The sequence below is a fragment of the Notolepis coatsorum genome (genome assembly GCF_963971535.1).
Source record: "Notolepis coatsorum genome assembly, chromosome: 17".
In the NCBI taxonomy this organism is placed as follows: Eukaryota; Metazoa; Chordata; class Actinopteri; order Aulopiformes; family Paralepididae; genus Notolepis; species Notolepis coatsorum.
The window spans coordinates 94620848-94639520 of NC_140181.1; the positions used below are offsets into that span (position 1 = coordinate 94620848).

The 18673-nt window shown below is 42.5% G+C and overlaps 1 protein-coding gene across 6 annotated transcripts in view; it reads left to right on the forward strand.

The window, feature by feature from the left end:
- Positions 1-16606, forward strand: part of rap1aa (RAP1A, member of RAS oncogene family a) — a 42029-nt gene extending 25423 nt beyond the window's left edge. For all 6 annotated transcript variants that reach the window (XM_084332970.1, XM_084332974.1, XM_084332969.1 and 3 more), the window contains 4 exons: positions 633-773; positions 6101-6244; positions 10725-10830; positions 15831-16606. In XM_084332970.1, coding sequence (XP_084189096.1) covers positions 633-773; positions 6101-6244; positions 10725-10808 — 369 coding nt within the window. In that variant the 3' untranslated portion in view covers positions 10809-10830; positions 15831-16606. The remainder of the gene's footprint in view (positions 1-632; positions 774-6100; positions 6245-10724; positions 10831-15830) is intronic.
- Positions 16607-18673: the final 2067 nt, after the last annotated feature.

The following is an 18673-nucleotide window of genomic DNA, read 5'->3' on the forward strand; positions in this document are numbered from 1 at the left end:
ATATAATATAAGATATATTATAATTTTAAGCACTCTCAAATGTCGCAGTCTAAAACTATATCCATTGAATAAAGACCTGGCAATGAAGGGGGATCAGCGCCCCCTGCTGCTGGCGGTCAATGTGTTAACCCCTTCCTTCCCTCCCAAGCAATGTTGTTGATTAGATGTGGCACGGTCTCATAACTATAACGGGGGTTTGGAGAGCGGTGGACAAATGCAGGGTTCACACAAGTCCCTGAAGTGCTTAAAGTGCTTGCTTTTTGTATAAAAAAAAAAAAAAAAGCCAAGGCCTGGAATTCTGTGAAAACAGCCAATTATTTAACAAGGTGCTTAAAAAGTCATTGAAATTCAAATAAAAATTTAAAGTTGTTCATCCATGATAAAAAAAATTCTGAATCAAGAAATTTTTTTTTTTATATAAAGTGTAACTAATTGTGGGAAATTGGTTTTAAGCCATAAATATTGAATCGGAATTTTTTTTTAAATAAAAAACGGCATTTAAAAGTGAATTGTATCCTTTTTTTAAATGCCCTTTTAAAAATGAAAAATAGTGCTTGAATTTCATTTTGCAATGTCTGTGGGAACCCTGCAAATGGTAATGAGTCTGCTTTTCCCGCTTTTCCATCCTACAGGAACAGTTCACGGCGATGAGGGACCTGTACATGAAGAACGGCCAGGGCTTTGCTCTGGTTTACTCCATCACGGCCCAGTCCACCTTCAACGACCTGCAGGACCTTCGGGAGCAGATCCTACGAGTCAAAGACACAGAGGATGTGAGTCAGGGTTAGAAATTAACATTTTTTTTCAAGGGCTTTTTTTGCCCCCCTTAATTGCTTTTCGGGGGCTTTTTTTTGTATTTCGGGGGCACAATATTTTTATAATGAAAATTAACATAAAGATTATAAAACATTGTTGACACTTTTTTTTACAGTCTTCATCCCTATGTTTGATAACGTAATGTTAATGTCTCCATATATAGGGCTCTACGCTAACCTTTTTCCCAAGGAGCACATGTGCTCCTAAATAAAATGTTAATAAATAAAATCTAAATACAAATTTAGGAGCACACAGAAATTTAGGAGCACAGTGACAATTGTTCAAGTAACACACACACACACGATGTGTGACATCATGGCTTGGTTTCATGTTTTGAGGTACGTACCTTCAATTATCTGTAAATAATACATACATACTCTATCTAAATAGATTAAATATTATTGTCCCTGAGGGCAAGTTGTGTTGTTTTCTTGATACATCTACAAATAGCAGACGAATAACCGGTTGCCTCTGGATCAATGAATGTCTAATATTGAATAATATTATTAGATATTTTATTTTTAACATCCCTAATTCCAACAGTCAAGAGGCTTGTTTCAAATTGATGAAAAACCCCACACACGCAACGTTTCTGAGTATAGGCTCTGGCCAGATCGATCAATGAAATACGTTGCGCGCTCAGCGCTGTGGAATGAAGGAAATGCGCATCGGGATCGGATTTGGATGTTATTCTTTGTAGTTGTGTTACAAATGGAACGGTCTTTCCCCGCCGAACACAAGTTACTTAACGTTACACGGGTCGCGCTATGCAGATGCTTAGCTTGCTAACGTTAAGATAGCAGTGTAATGCTTGATGAGAGCAGAGCGCTCTCTCTGTGTTCGCACCTCTCAAGTGCCTGGAAGCATCTCCCTGTAACACGCAGCGGGCCCCGCCTCCCTCCTCCTTGGAACAAACATTCCACCCAAAAACTGAATTTCAGTCCAGTTTCAATCTGAACTATTAACAGCGGAGCTGTTTTGTAATCTTCACAATCACTCGTCTGTCTCGCACTGCAAGTAAATGATTTTTCCGGTGTGCACACACACATATTATTAGGGGCAAATACGCACTGTAGAGCATATATATAATTATATATATAATTAGTAAACTGTCGGGGGCTTTTTTTGCCCCGCTTAACTGATTATCAAGGGCATTTGGTCAATTTTCGAGGGCATTTTGCCCCAAGCCCCCGTTAATTTCGAACCCTGATGTGAGTCATCCCTCCCCACCTGTCATCCCTCCCCACCTGTCCAGAACTCACCCTTTCAGAATCAGAAAGGTCTTTATTGCCAAGTAGTTTACACATAAACAAGGAATTTGAGTTGAGTTTTTAACGGGACAGACGGTAGACGGGACAGACGGTAGAATAAAATGGAATATAAATTAAAATATAAGCACAATAGAATGAAATAAAATAGACTAGGGCTGTACAATTGTGCACAATGTGGTCGAGTATATACACCAATTTGAATAAAAATAACAATACATTTGGATGTAATATTTAGCAGGGCTGTGCATTGAGCAGTAATGTGCAGTATGAGTTTTGATTGTATTTACAACCTGTATTTACTTTAGTGCTTATTAGAATCCCATTCCTGTCTTTTTCCTAGTCAGTGTAGTAGGTAAGTAAAGTATGAGTTATGATACACTACTGTATTGGCGTGTTTCCCCTCAAATCACACCTGATGAAGTGAACTGCTCTTATATTCGTGCTCTAGAGATCGACGTGTCACAGTAAAGATCGGTGTGTCACAGTAAAGATCAACATTCACAGTAGAGATCCGGCGTGTCTCAGTAGAGATCGGCGTGTCTCAGTAGTGTCTCAATAGATCAGCGTGTCTCAGTAGAGAGTTCAACTTGGGTTGGGGGTGAATATTTAGCCCCTCTCCCGCTAATAGATAGAATAGAATAGAAATCCTTTATTTATCCCAAAGGAAATTCAGCACTATAGATCGCTAATGGTAAATATTTAGGTAGTCAAAAACAAAGTCACGAATAAGGAATAAAATACGGTCCGGGATATACATTCTGGTATGTACGTATATACAGTAAAATGTACAGTAAGTGTACAATTGTAAAGTGTCGATTTAAAAGTAAAGGGCCAGGAAGGTTATGCCAGACTGTACTGTCACCCTGTGTACCCTTTAATATGATGAATATGATACTGCGGGCGTGCCTTCCAAAGACTTTAATGTTAATGACAGATTTTTAGAGGGTTAAAAGTAAGTGAAGTTAATCAGCTTTGATGAAAATAATTCTAACTTTTAAGATCATGGTGATCAATGAGTCTTAATTAGAAATGAAACCTATTGTTCTCTTTCACTTTGAGACAGTTTCACACAGCTAGAAATAGGCCTACCAGTAGGCTACAGTTTAACTATTTAATTTAACCTATTAAGCCCGAGCGGTCCGGTACCGGTACGAGAAACAGTGATAACGATGATGATTTTTGCCTGTGGGCCGTATAATGTGCCTGTCTCACTGCTGCTGTGGATGTGGTTCATCTCTCCCTCAGTAGAGTGGTCTCTCTCTGTGCTGAGCAGAGAGAGGGGGGGGGGGCTGCTGGAGCTTTAACAGGATGGAAATGTCACTCACTACTGTTGTTGTTAGATGCTATCTACCACTTCTGGCTCTCATTGCCTCCTGATTTAGAGGGACGATATGTAGCAGGCTGAGCCGGTGCTTTATTTATTCATAGTTGTTTGGATGGTTTGGACCGTGTGTCCTTGTTTGAAGCAATGTTTCACAAAAGCGTTTAGCAACATGCATACCTCCACGGTGTGTCAGACAACCAGCCAGTCAGACTTCCATATTCATGCATATTGATCACCTGTGTTAACTACAGGGATGTGAATATTTGTCTATGTCCATGGTTACAGTAGCGGTAACATTACCTGTTTGTGGTCATCAATTAAATTTGAAAAGCGAGAATTTTGGCGATTATGGATTCCCAAGATGGCTAATGTTGACCGTTTATGTATTTATTTTAAGGAATGCATACAATACAATTATATAATGATTTCACTATTAGAGATTCTCTTATAGCTATGTAATATACTACAAAAGTATACTGTGTGTGTGTGTGTGTATATATATATATATATATATATATATATAACTTATTATACTGTTAATTTCTCCGGACCTCTCTTGCCACCAATAGCAACCCCTCTCCTATACCCACTGAAATCCAACCGACTATTAGGACCGGGTAGACAGACTATTAGGAAGGGGTAGACAGACTAAGAGATGGGAATGTGCAAGTGGCCTCGTCATAAATGGAGAGAGCGAGTGTTCTAACCAGACAGCCCCAGGGTAGAATGTAAAAATGCATTATCGGGCTATATTGGGACTGAATTAGTGATGTGAATAACTACTTTGCTCTTTAGTTCTGGTTGTTAATGCGTCACAGCGTGGGCTGGTTGGGGAGCGAGTCACCTGAAGGCTTTACAACATACTCTCATTCACCCACCCACTCACACATTCACACCGACGGCGGAGGTGACCATGCAAGGTGCCAACCAGGGGCGGATTTAGGATTGTAGGAGATCCGGGGCTTAGCCCAGATAGGTGCCCTTTATTTTCCATTTACGGTATTTTTTATTTTTTTTTAATATTTTTTGTTTGTTTTTTTATTTATTTATTTTTTCTAATTTTTTGTTTTGGGCAGGCAAGGGGCAGCTTCAAGTACCTGGGGGTCCACATCTCAGAGGATCTGACATGGTCAACACACATAGACACAGTAGTAAAGAAAGCGAAGCAGCTCCTCTACCACCTGAGACGGTTAAGGAAGTTCAGAGTATCGGGGAAGATACTCCAGTCCTTCTACTCAGGAGCTGTAGAGAGCATCTTGACCGGAAACATCACTGCCTGGTATTGAAACAGCACGGCACAGGACAAGAAGGCCCTACAGAGAGTGGTGCGCTCAGCCGAGCATACCACGGGTATTGCGCTACCTACCCTGCAGGTTCTATACAACAATAGGTGCAAATCCAGAGCCTGCAGAATAATGAAAGACCCCCACCACCCCAATAACAGCCTGTTCCAGCTGCTGAGGTCAGGCAGACACCTGCGAACCCCAGCTACTAGGACGGAGAGGCTTAGGCTCAGCTTCTTCCCCCAGGCCATCAGAGCCTTGAACAATGAACATTGAGAGCCACAGAAACTGAACTATCCACACACAAGCACACACAAGCACACACACGACACGCACGCTGAGCACGCTCACACACTAGCAGCCACTTTAACACTCATGCCGCACACACGCACACTTATGGCCAAGAGGAAAGGCCACTTTAAATTAGTATAACAACAGGAACAGTGTATTGCACTACTAAAGCTACCTAGCATGTCCTATATGCTCTGTAAATACTATGTACAGATACCGAGATGTCACACCATGTTACCTGTTTATTGCACTGTTGTTTTTATTGGATTCTATTATATGTTAGTTGTACCACTGTATTGCACATCGTCGCGGGCAAGACCACCCGCATTTCATTGTATACCTGTATGCCGTGACAATTAAAACTCTTGACTTGACTTGATCTGGTTTTCAGCATCCTTTTGATTTATAAATGGCCGTACTTTAGCTATGTTTCTAAGGTGGAAGAATTACGTTGTCAACTTGTTGATTGTGATTTAAAGCTTAGGTCTGAGTCTACCATAACACCAAGACTTGGGAGCTCCAGTAGCTCACCACGTACCGCGAGTGCTATTTCAGCGCCGTGGACAACCGTGCTCGTCACGGATCTGGGGCTGAGAGAGTTCGAATCCCGGACTGCAGCCGTGCCTTTCCCAGAGTGTCTTCCCCCCCATCTGAACCCTTTCAGCCTGCTTCTGTCGGTCGAACTTGACCAAGTATAAATGCGATAAACGTATAAAAGAGCCAGGGAAATGGCCAAAGTTTAAAAAAAAAAAACACCAAGACTTAACTCACTCAAATACAGTTAGCAGCTGGATAGACCACAGATGGTGGTCTATCCAAAAAAAACATTTATTTTTTATTTTTTTATAAATGGATCTGGGGCTTTTCAGAATACATTCGGGCCTTGAGCCCAAGTAGCCACCCCCTAGCCCCGCCCCTGGTGCCAACCTGCTCATCGTGAGCAGTTGGGGGGGGGGGGGGGGGGGGGTTTAAGTGTCTTGCTCAAGGACACTTTGATGCGCTGCTTGGAGGATTACCAGACGATCGGCTCTACCTCCTGAACCACTGTCGCCCCTACCAAGTGACATGTTTTCTAACTTTAAACTACCTTTCTCTCTTCTTGTTCCGTCACTCAGGTTCCCATGATCCTGGTGGGCAACAAGTGTGACCTGGAGGACGAGCGTGTGGTCGGCAAGGAGCAAGGCCAGAACCTGGCCAGACAGTGGAACAACTGTGCCTTTTTAGAGACTTCAGCTAAATCAAAGATCAATGTTAATGAGGTAAGTGGAGACAGGAAGGATTCAAAGAAAAACATACCTTGTTATTTTATAGTTTGTACAGATATTAGGGCTGTCCCTGACTAAGGATTTGTATGGTCGACTAGGATTGGCCAAAATTTGCCGTTAGTCCGACTATTGGTCAACTTAAAAAAAAAAGAGAAAAAAAAGTATAATATTTTAAAACTTATTTTATTTTTTTATTTTTTATCATTCCATTTGGGCTGTGGGGGGTGCTTAATGTCTGAAGGAGTCGGCTGAAGGCTTCTTGTCCTCTGCAAAAGCATGCAATTGGTCCACTGATGGATACATCTTGATATTTGTCTAGTCTAGTGTGTTCATTAGATGGGTGAAATCCTCTTTCAGTGCCTCTGTGCCCGTTTTTGTAGGAAATAAAGCTGCAAGGAAACGGTAAATGTCTGGCATCAATGGTTGCCATATGCTTACTGTCAAATTACTGTAAGATAAAATAAATGTACAGTGTAACGTTAAGGGTTTAGCCGAGGCTTATTTATAGGGTTGGGCACCGAAAACCAGTTCTAATTAGGAACCGGTTCCTAACTTCCGGTTCTGGTTCTGGAACCGGAAGTAACATATCTGCATTTCGATTCTTAAAAAAAAAAAAAAAAAAAAAAACTTTGTTAATTAATACCCTAGTTACAGTACAGCAACCAAATTAAACTGTATCAAGTCAACTGAAAATGTGAATAGTATGAAAAATTGTATTTTTTTTTTAATTCTTCTGCAAAATAAGCTGTGACCTGCACATCAAAGAATCGGAATCGAGAATCGTTCAAAACAGCAATCGATATGGAGAATCGGAACCGGAATCGTTCAAATCCAAACTATGCCCAACCCTACATTTACCTTTTACATAGGTAGACGGCCTAATGGCGGGGCTTAGGACCGGTGTGCCACACTTAGGTCGCTTTCACATATAGTTTTGGTGGACTCGGTGCGGTTCTGGTGGTGAAGTTGCAACATTGTTGCATTCTTCATTTGGTTCGCCTGCGTTCACATAGAAATCTGTGAGGCGCACCGAACCTTCTGAACAATGTCACGCGGTCGAAAAGGGCGCTCGGCTATTGGACAGTGGAAATGTGTGTGTGGCTGCGCGCCCGTGTGTGTGTGCGCACGCATGTGTGTGTGTGTGTGGACTGTCTGCGAGCCCTCCAGATCAGCGGAGGCAAGTTTTGACATGGCATTGATCCATTGTTCTATTGAAGCACATTACCACCATCCTCTCGCTAAACAACTTGTACCACTTGTACCACGTTGTTTTTATGAGTGCCCACAAGTAGCTGTTTTATTAATAATATAATAAGCTGCGTTTTTTCTTCCTTCTTCCCAAGATGCACAGATAGATAGATAGATAGATAGATAGATAGAGAGATAGATGCAGTGTGGTTGTTTTGCAGTGAATGAATGCTGCGAGCAGTGGTAAGGACCGGTAATAATAAGCACTTCCTATATTTGGTTCGCGTTTGGTTCGATGAAGCCGAACCGAGACCTACGTTTTCAGGCGGACCAGAGTTTGTGTGTTTGGTCCGCGAACCGAGTTCGACGCGCATTCACACAAACCCGAAAAACCGGACTATCGAATTCTGGTCCGATAATCCGGACCAAACAGCCCCTGTGTGAAAGCGACCTTAGGAAGCAGTTGGTGTCGGTCCTCTGCCATGTCGAGTGGCGCCCCGCCCGGAAGCCGACACCATGGGGCGAGTCGGCCCGACAGGTGGCTGAATGGGCTGATGAAGCTTGTATCGCCGCAGTACAGAATTTAGCGGCAACTAATAACATTTCTCAGTTGGCTGCTTTTCTGTCAAATGGTGTCTGGCGATGGGGTCTTGGAGACGGCTGACGTCAAGACCCTCGCTCAGGGTTTTTGAGGTTATACAGCTTTTGACGCAGCCGCAAGCTATAACCGCAGGGAGAGTGAGGACGCTGTCGACCCTCATTCACAGACACCTGTGGTTAGAGCAGTCTCCTTTGGAGGAGGAGAGGAGAGGACAGAACTAATGTTGCAGCGATGCACAGTTGTTTAACTTGGTTACTTGTCAAACATAAATTACTCTGCTCACTCCTTGTATTCACTAGGAATATTTTTGTTACAAAGATCCCCTCAATTTTATATAACAATTTATCAATAAGTCTTGACAGACACAACCATTCCACCAGACATGCTTCTGCACGAGGTTTTACACTTCCAAAAGTGAGGTCGAATGCAATGAAGCGAACTGTCATGTTCCGTGGTATGCAGGAATGGAACTCTCTTCCCAGACATGTTAAGCAGGAGAATAGTAAATGCCGTTTCAAAATCGTGGTAAAACAACATTTTCAACCAAAGAAATTGACATTCCCTAATAGATAGTGTGTACGTAAATTAAAATGTATGTGTCTGATAAAGAGATAGGTATATATGGATGAAAAGGCATGTGTCTGATAGGGATATATTATTAAAATATTGTATAATTTTGTATTTTTATATTGTATTATGAATTTGATTAGGGTTTTTACTGTTGTTTTAATTGTCTGTATGACATGTAAATGTTGAGTGTATACGGGTTTTTATTGTTGTTTTAATGGTCTGTATGTCATGTAAATGTTATGAGTGTATAAGGGTTTTTATTGTTGTTTTAATTGTCTGTATGACATGTAAATGTTGTGAGTGTATACGTCTGTAACTGTATTTTATGTGTTATGGACCCCAGGAAGAATAGCCCCAGCACTGCTGTGGCTAATGGGGATCCAAATAAACTTAAACTTAAACTCCTCAGGGCTCCCCTCTCTGTAGATGGGCTTTTTTGGTTGGTCAGCGGAGGCGCAGGCGGCCTATAGCCAGGGCCCCACGCCACCCCACACCTCACAGCCAGGGGTCAGAGCATGGTCTGGTCAGCGGCTGCTGCGAGACCCCCGACCGGTGGCCATGTGTCCCCCGCCCGAGACAACCTGTACACAGTGTGACAGGCTCTCACGGTGCCGACAGACCCCGGCGGCCGAGGCATCGGCTGAATTAGATGGACGCGCCTCTTTTCAAGGAGTAACCGTCGCTGTGCTCCGTTCACTCCCCCCCCCCCCCCCCCCCCCCCCTGTTACGTTACGGGACACAGGGCTCTGTGTTCTGTCCCCTCTGGCGTCGGGCCGCGTTTTCGCAGTAAAGCATAGGCGGCCCGACACATTGCTTCTCATGAAGACGGGCTGATACCCAGCAGCTAGCTAGGCCTGGGTCTGTCTATGAGAATGTTGTACTGTCAGGAAAGGTAGAGAGGCTCCCTCGCCAGACGCTCGTCGTGTGCGCTTGGTGAGCCTGGTGTTGTATGTGACGACGGAGCAGGTTCCCTGTCTCCAAAAAAAAAAAATGTCGAGTGGGAACCCTTGGCCCGTGGGGGCACAGTGCGGGTGCCCTCGCCAGGCCGGGTATTACGCTTGTGCCTCCCCCTGTTCGGACTGGGGGGGTGGCTGGGGGGGTGGCCTCGGTGGAGGACATTTGCGCTGCGGCCTCCTGGTCCTCCCTGGGTCTTTTTGTCAGGGTTTACCTCATGGACATGGCTGGGACTTCTCCTGCGCCCCGCCACCAGGTGGGCTAGCAGGAGTGTGTGACGTGGTGCTGTCTGAGCAACACCTGTCACATTGGTGGTGCGAGGGCATTGCCCCTGCTGCACTTTGGTTCTCCTGCACCCCACCATCGGGTGGGCTGGCAGGAGTGTGTGGGTGTGGACCGCACACACGGTCCCACTCGCGTTGTGCGTCCTAGGGTGGCTGGTCCCTTTTTCGCATATTGGTCGGAGTTGACTGCTCGTTAGGACGGGGCCGGTGGACGGGACTCCCCTCCTCCCTGTTGGTCGGCGTATGGGCCCTCAGGGGGTGCATTTGACGTGGCTGCGTGTCCGCTCGACCCTTTTGATCCCATAAAGGCTAGAGCGAGACGCTCAGCAGGATGATACATAACGAAGGTTATCCTATAACCCTAGTTATGTGAATACTGGCTGAGCGTCTCGCTCTTCACGCCCTGAGGACCCTTGGATGTTTTTCACGTGTGAAATTCAGACTTTGAAGGGTAAGAGTGGCCACACCCTAGGTTTTATGGAAACATGGGAGCAGGCGTGGCCACGGGCAGATGCGAGGTGCATGTGAAAGTTTTCAACACACGCACAATATGTGCACGAAAGATGATATATCCCATAAATGCTAGAGGGAGACGCTCAGCCAGTATTCACATAACTAGGGTTATAGGATAACCTTTGTTATAGTTTGTATAGATAGAATAATATATGTTGTGTACTATGTTTACTAACTAATCTCACTTTTCTCTGAATGTATTTACATTTAAAAGAATAAGAACAATAAAATAATCTGAATCAGTTTCCCCATAAACGAGGATTAGAAATAAGACCGAAGATCATCCAACTCTGTTGCACTGTTTTGAACTGTCCTGTGTGTTGAACTGTCCTGTGTGTTGAACTGTCCTGTGTTTCCTCGTCAGATTTTCTACGACCTGGTGAGACAGATCAACAGGAAAACGCCGCCTGAAAGGAAGAAGCCAAAGCGGCCATGCACGCTGCTCTAAAGACACAGCAGCTCTAGGACAGGTGAGGGCGAGCGAGGAGTCGTCTACACACACATTACTCTACTTCATGTGTCTCGCAGCACTGAACCGGGATCAGTGTCTGTGTGAAAATGAGTTAACCCTTTCACTGCCGCACTACCAAACGGTTAACCCTTTCACCGCGACAATACACAGAAGGTTAACCCTTTCACTGCCGCATGACAGCCGGTTAACCCTTTCACTGCCACACGACAGACGGTTAACCCTTTACTATCGCCGCCGGTTGTGTGATGGTAAAGGGTTAACCTTCTGTCGTGTGGCAGTGAAAGGGTTAAGGACACTTGTCAGTTTTTGTGGGCACCGTCTTTGAAGTGGAATTGTGCACTAAAACTAGGCAGAGCCCAATGGCACCATCTGCTGTTGGCAGAGTTGTATCAAGTGTCTTTTTTTAGATTTATTCAGTGACATACTTCAAAACTGGTTGGGACTTGTGGAAGGAAGAGCCCCTTCTGCATTCTTTGTTTGCATGGATGATGTGTTGAACAAGGATGATCCAAACTCCCATTATGGCCAAACACGGGCGTAGTGGGATCTTTGCCGTCCATCTTTGCCCCTTTTGAAATCTGGTTCATAACGCTAACTACTTTATTCTATATAACTAGGGCTTCTACTTTTTCCTTAAAAGATTAAATGAAAAATTACATCTTTTTGTCTTGTTACATTATAGCTACTCCTGGATATATTGTACAACCATGTACATGGTAAAAATGGACTAATGGTATTTTCTCATATTTATATAAATACAATTAATTCCTTTGTATTCCAATCTACCAATCCTTCTATCTAGGGTGTACATTATAGGGATGGGCATTTTTAAGAAAAATCCAGATCGATTGATCGCATGCTATACTTGATTGATCGTGTATTACTCGAAAATGTTTTACTTAATTTTGTTCATTCACGTATATGTTTAAGGAAACCAATAAACAGTTATAATCTTACACATACATGTGAAACAAATATGTAAAAAGAATAATATATATATTAAGAAAAAAATTCATAAATATTATTAATAATTTAAGATAGATTTTTCTCATAGCTACGAGTAATTGATTAATCACGCCCATCCCTAGTACATAACACATTGAGCGCCATGACCCTTCCTGGGAAATTAGGCCTAGTACGCCAATGCTTTAATCAATGGGAGGACGGGGATATTTGAGAGTGCTTAAAATATATCTTAAATTATGGCTATGGGGTGCGTGGGGTGGGGGGCTTGGTGGCATGGGAGGTAGCGGGCTTGGCTCGGTGGGGGGGGGGAGTATTGCCCCTCGCCCCTCTACTGGGTCGGGCCCAATCAGATTCAAGATGCCCGTGTCGCTGAGTGCTGGACCCCGCGTGGGACGGACCTGGGATGCGGGGGAGCCCGGTTTCTAGGGTGGGAGGGGGGGGGTTCCTCTTGCGGGGGTCTGGGAGGATGAGCGCAGCCGAGTTCAAGGGGCCCACATCATTGTACTGTTGTGTTATTGATGTTATTGTATATGTTGTGTTGTATGTCTATAAATGTTCAATACAAATTTAAGTTTAAAAAAAAAAAAAAAAATTATGGCTATGGGTCTAATACACCCCGTCGCTTATCAATGACTTGCTTGCAGTCAACATGTACGAAACAGATTGTTTTTTCATTGATATATTTCCGTTTTATACCGTTTTGAATAAGAGTATAGTTTTGGTGATTTCTAGTAATTCCAGAGAGACTCGATAATAGCCCTTTAGTGCAATACACAAAACACGTTGTCATTTTTCGGCTGATTTATGAATAGTTTTCAAATAAACGCTAGATTATCGATGGTATGTGTGTCCTTATGCACGATACAGAAGCTGGCTGAAAAAGCACGTATCCGTGCCTTGCTCAGCGCCAACGACACACACACACACACAGGGCTGTACGCTGCGATGAAATTGCCCCTTTAATTGGCCGTTGCGATTGGTAAATAATATTTGGGGGCAGGCTTGCGAGTAGGGATTTCAAGCCTTGCATTCGCATTTCACTCCTAAATGATCCAAGGCGTGTGATGACACTGAGCACTCAGGTATGATCAGCGGGGAAAATCAACTGAGCACTCACTCTGATAGACTGGCTGACTGTCTGATTTAGCTATGAAGAAAAGTAAAGTTAGTAGTAGGGATGGGAATCGATGGTTCCTAACTGGGTTTTGGCCATATGCTCCCGAAATTCTCCCGCTGTTTGGCTGCTTCTATGTGCAGTGAAAACTACTCGAAATGCTTTAGAACCTAGTCATTGATTTAGTTCAGGGTTAGCCGCGGAGCTAACGCTAGCTAACGTGAGCTAATCAAGCTCACAGAGAGAGATAAACAGCTGACAGCAGGTAGTACAGGTACAAATACAATAAAACAAGGGGTGGGGGCTGTTGTGTAAACCTTGTGTCGCGTCAATCTGGTCCACACGTTACTCGTTCATATCTCAGCCCGTGCTGAGATATGCCCATTCCGCGGTCTGTTAATAAAGTTTTCAATCAGACGGATGTATGGAAACGCTTTTATTATAACATTAGTTGAGGTAAAATCATTATGCCTTATTTAGTCATCCTGCAGAGCACTGGTCTCCTACTCGTGGGCCGCGGGGAGCTAATGTTAGTAGCTTTGTTGTTGTCAACACACAGGGCATCCAGGAAGTCAAAAACTAATGCGCTTGCCGATTGGTGCTAAGAACAGCAGGGCGGGTGCAAGCGTTGTGACGTAATTGGCAGACTCTACTGTCAATAAAAATTATTCTGTTTTCCGTCAGAATGAATGAATGAGAACTTTATTAACAGATTGCATAATGGGTACAATACAGTACAGGAGGATGAAGACCAGAGAAAGACTTTCGGCTTTTTTACATAAGGGTCCTCCATTTTCAATTCATCAAAACATTTAGAGACATACAAATATACAGTAGTTTCATAAAAATGCTAAAATGCTATTGATTGATTGATTGATTTAAAACTTTATTAACATATTGCAGAATGGGTACAGTACAGCTCAATACATACAATTGTTAAGGGGATGCAGACCAGAGAAAGACTTTTGTCTTGTTTACATCAGGGTCCCCCATTTTCAATTCATAATATTTCATATCTAAATCATATAATATCTCATTGCTAAATATATGCAATATATAATCTAATAATCCAATAATCTAAATCTAATATATAATATAAAAATGCTAAATGCATGGGTATTTTATTTTGTCTTTAATGTTAGCTTGCAAACTCATACTGTCTTGGTAAGCCTCATAATGAATTGTTTGGGATAAAAAAGAAAAACATCGTGATGTGTATCGTGTATCGCCGAAAGGTCAGAAAATATCGTGATATCATATTTAGGCCATATCGCCCAGCCCTAGTTGGTTCATTATAAAAGATACAAACCTGACAACAAAAGCACTTAAATGTTAAATAAAAGGACCACAGTAATGAGGCAGGAGGAACATATTTTTTTGCACTATAATGGTAAAATTGCCTAAAAATTTGCCCCTAAAACATATTTTTTGCCCCTAAATTTCTAATTTAGGGGCAAGTGTGCCCCTAGTGAAAAAGCTTAGCGTACAGCCCTGACACACACGCACACGCTCCGATGGCGGTGAAAGGAACATCGGATTAACCCAAGACTGGTAACATAGATTCCTTACCCTCATATCTGATGTCTGCAAAAAGATTAATCCAATTCCTGATCGCCATTTCAAATATTGATCGCATTTATTGATCCAACGTTATATATCCAAAACACATAATCCACGCTGCTTTTGAGTGTCCCCAGTCCATCTGTTATAACGATACTGCATGCCCGAGAAGGAAAACCTGGACCGGAATTTTTTTTTTATTCACATCCCCAGCCAATCCAATCCAATGATGTGAAATACCATCCGGGAGACGATAGGCGGCGGTATTTGCCCTTTTGCGAGCTCAGACCCATTCCCAACGATAACATCAGGTTGGATGGATGAAAATGAATGGATATCGCTAATAAAAGAAATGACGATTAAAACCGAACTATACTCGTTATTGCCGCTCAAGCGATGGCGAGTTAACCCTACTATCATCGTGGTCGGCGCTGAATGTGTTAAAAGTCTATCTAATATAATATCCATTTTAAATAATCTGAACCGCTCCTTCCGGTCTTCACATAAGTCCTCAACAAAACATCAACTCCACTCTCTATTTTCCTGGTATTTATTATGATTTAATGTTTAAATCAAGTCCCTCTTGACATTAAGTCTCGCCCCGCTGAGGAAGCATGGCGGTATGTAATTTTTTGGAGAGAAATTTGTAACTTTGGAGAACTGAAGAAATTATGAGGTATATTTTCACAACTGAAATAAACAAACTGTTTTCAGTTGACTGGTTCTTAGAACAACGTGAAGCTAGAGAGCTGCCTGCCATGATGTTGTTGTTTACAATGGCAGGGATCACCATTTGTTTTCAAACATACAGCATTTACTATGCAAAGATGTGTCTTCTAGGATTACGTTTTGGTTCACAGTGCCACACAATCATTTTTGTTTTGATTCATGATTAAATAAGATGGAATAATTCTTAAAGATTTGCATGTATAGTAATGCATGTTTTACTCTTACTCATAGTATATATTCAGATTCAAGTTTCTTATTCCATATATTTATACACAACATATAATATAACCGAAGGAGCATACAGGCCCTTCTCTCATATTTTTATATTCGGATAGAATTTTATTGGCTATTTATATCTTTCTTCTATTACCCTGCCCTTACCTGTACCTCCCCTCCCCCGTGCTGTTATGATGCCTGAATTTCCCCGAAGGGGATCAATAAAGGAAAAGGGATATTATCTTAAACTAATCGCAGGCTCTGCGAATGTCAACAGTTTTGAAGCGTTTTGAGACGTTGATGTGCCGTGTCTGTGCCGTGTCTGTGCCGTGTGTCTGTGCCGTGTGTCTGTGCCGTGTGTCCGTCTGTGCCCAGCCATGCGTACTGACGCTGTTCTCTTTCATCACATGCAGAACTTTGTAACGATTAACCGATTGGACCGCGCCAGCATTCCAGGCCGTTCTCCACCCCGTGGCCCGACGGAGAGAGGATTTCACTTCACCGCTCTCGAGACGAGAGGAGACGGCACATTTCCTACCCAGATATGCTTCTCTGCTTCCTTTTTTTTTTTTTTTAACGGTGAAGAGATCCAACCTGTTTCTCTTTTTTTTGTTTTGTCAATAAGTTGGCCTTGTGTGATGATGACAACTCTTTTTTTTTGTGTTTTCTTTTCCAAGGTCTCTTAAAGGAAGCGAGACCACAGTGGGTGTACATTCATGTTGTGGAACTAAGCTGTTTTTATTGCAAGTAACAACAACGATCTTTGGCACATTTCAAGTGACTATATGTTTGCGAAAGAAATCATGTGAAATGTTGGCCTCTTCATACCTTTCTGCACTAATAGTGTCAACGAAAATGCATCAGTGTCCATACGTTTCTCCTACTTACAAGGACTTGTATTCATGAGGTAACATCTTTCCTAAGTGGCTTTGTTTTATATTGGGAGCTGCAAGGCTTTCATATTTCCCATAATATATTCTAATTCCATTTTTGCATAATGAAGCTATGGAAATTTAGTATTTTATAGACTGATGGGGGTGGGGGGAGGGGGGGGGTGACGCGTATTGATTTCTGTGTCTTGAGGCTGAAAAGATATTGTACTAAACCAACTCTAATATAGCTTCTTGTGTTATCCTGTCACAAATGATTTTCCAGCTTTTATGAATGATTAAATTTTAGTACATTTTCATTATCTTGGGTCCCTTGTGTTTTGTTTTTATTGTTATTACCGTGAAGGTAAACATAATAATTACAAGAGTCTCTGCTCAGAACGGAGGTTCAGCAGATCTTTCCACTTGAGAAGGCATATTCTTGGGAGTCTTGGAGGACAAGGCAAGGATTCTTAAGTGTGGCGTGGTGACTGCCAGATTTGTTGTGCAGAAAGGCAAAGTGAGCAGAATAAACAATGCAAAGGTAACAAGAGAAACACAAGATGGATGCTGAAATTAGGCAATTAAAGGCTGGACTCCTCAAGTGGTTGTGTCTCGCCAGACACCTAACTAACATTGTGAGGTATCGGTCCATCTTAAAAATGCCACAAGGCCCTATTTGGCAATTGCATCGGCTTCCTCCCAACAATAATCACACTATTGTTAGGTCTATGAAGTCCTTAGACTAGTCAGTTTATTCATTGCGGCTTCAGCTACACTGTAATGTTGGTCAGGAGAACGTTTAGTAGCTGGTCCTTGGACTACAGCAAAAAGTGATTAATCAGTGGAGACTGACTATGTTCACACTGCAAGCCTTAGTGCTCAATTATCATTCAAATTCCAATTTCTTTGGTTGGCTGCTCACATTATTATAATTCTTCTTTTTTTGTCTAATATCAGATTCCAGTGTGAACCGGTCAAGCTCATTAACTGACCCGCATGTGCAAATTAACAATAATGAAAATGGATGAAAACATGGACACTGAAGTCAGTTTATGGTTTAATTTATAAGTTCATGTGCAGTGGAGGCCAGCTAATTTGTGAGCAGATGGAGGAGGTGAAAGAGCCATTTCTTTCAATAGCTTTCTAACCGGTTATGATGCGTCCCCTCAAGTTTTGCCTGTACAGAAGTATCACCCAAATACTTATAAGGTAAATGCCTCACTGTCCCTTCACTGACCACCTCCATCACAGCTGTCTTCCATGTTTGTATTCACTGACCACCTCCATCACAGCTGTCTTCCATGTTTTTATTCACTGACCACCTCCATCACAGCTGTCTTCCATGTTTTTATTCACTGACCACCTCCATCACAGCTGTCTTCCATGTTTTTATTCACTGACCACCTCCATCACAGCTGTCTTCCATGTTTTTATTCACTGACCACCTCCATCACAGCTGTCTTCCAGGTCTGTATTCACAGACTGACTCCCGCCAGCACAGAATTGTGATGGATGTCAATCTAGAGTGATGTAAAAGTCACATGACTGTTCAGACTGAGGTCACATTGCAAAAAATCTTACCTGTATCTGATTTAGGAACCACATATGAAAGTGGCTCAAATCAGAATTGAAAAGATCAGATTCCATGTGATTTGTGCTGTTCACGCTGTCATGGAAGAATCTGATTTGAGTCACTTTCACCTGCAGTCTGGGGGACAAAGAATTGCAAGGATTCTTAGATTTGTCATGCAGAAAGGCAAAGTGAGCGAAATAAACAATGCAAAAGTAACGAGAGGAACACGAGATGGATGCTGAAATTAGGCAATTAAAGGCTGGACGCCTCAAGTGAATGAATCTATGATCATTGCATTTTTATAGCGTTTTTTTCTAGACTGACTCGGCGCTTTTTACAATGTAGGGTTGAAATTGCCTCCTTCACCACCACTGTAGCACCCAACCTTGAGCTATGCAGGCTCAATGGCTGCCATACACTGGCACCAGGCACACTACACTCAAGTGGTTGTGTCTCGCCAGACGGCTAACAAATGGGTGAGGTATCAGTCCTATAGACTTAGAAATGCCACTAATAGGCCCTATTTCTGGGCGTTCCCCCAACAATAATCAAAACTATTAAAAAGGAAGGTACTGGAGACTGATTTCACGTGTGTTCTTCAGAGTGATACACGGATGTGTTGAAATGTTAGTGATATTTATTGCACCTTAATAGAATAGAAGTGCTTTATTGATCCCGAGGGAAATTCAGCACCATACAGATGGCTCACAATAAATATTTACGTATAGTCAGAAATCACAAATAAGAATAAAAAGAAAAGAACAATTGTGGATATACATTCTAAAAGATGTATATACATTCTAAAATATAC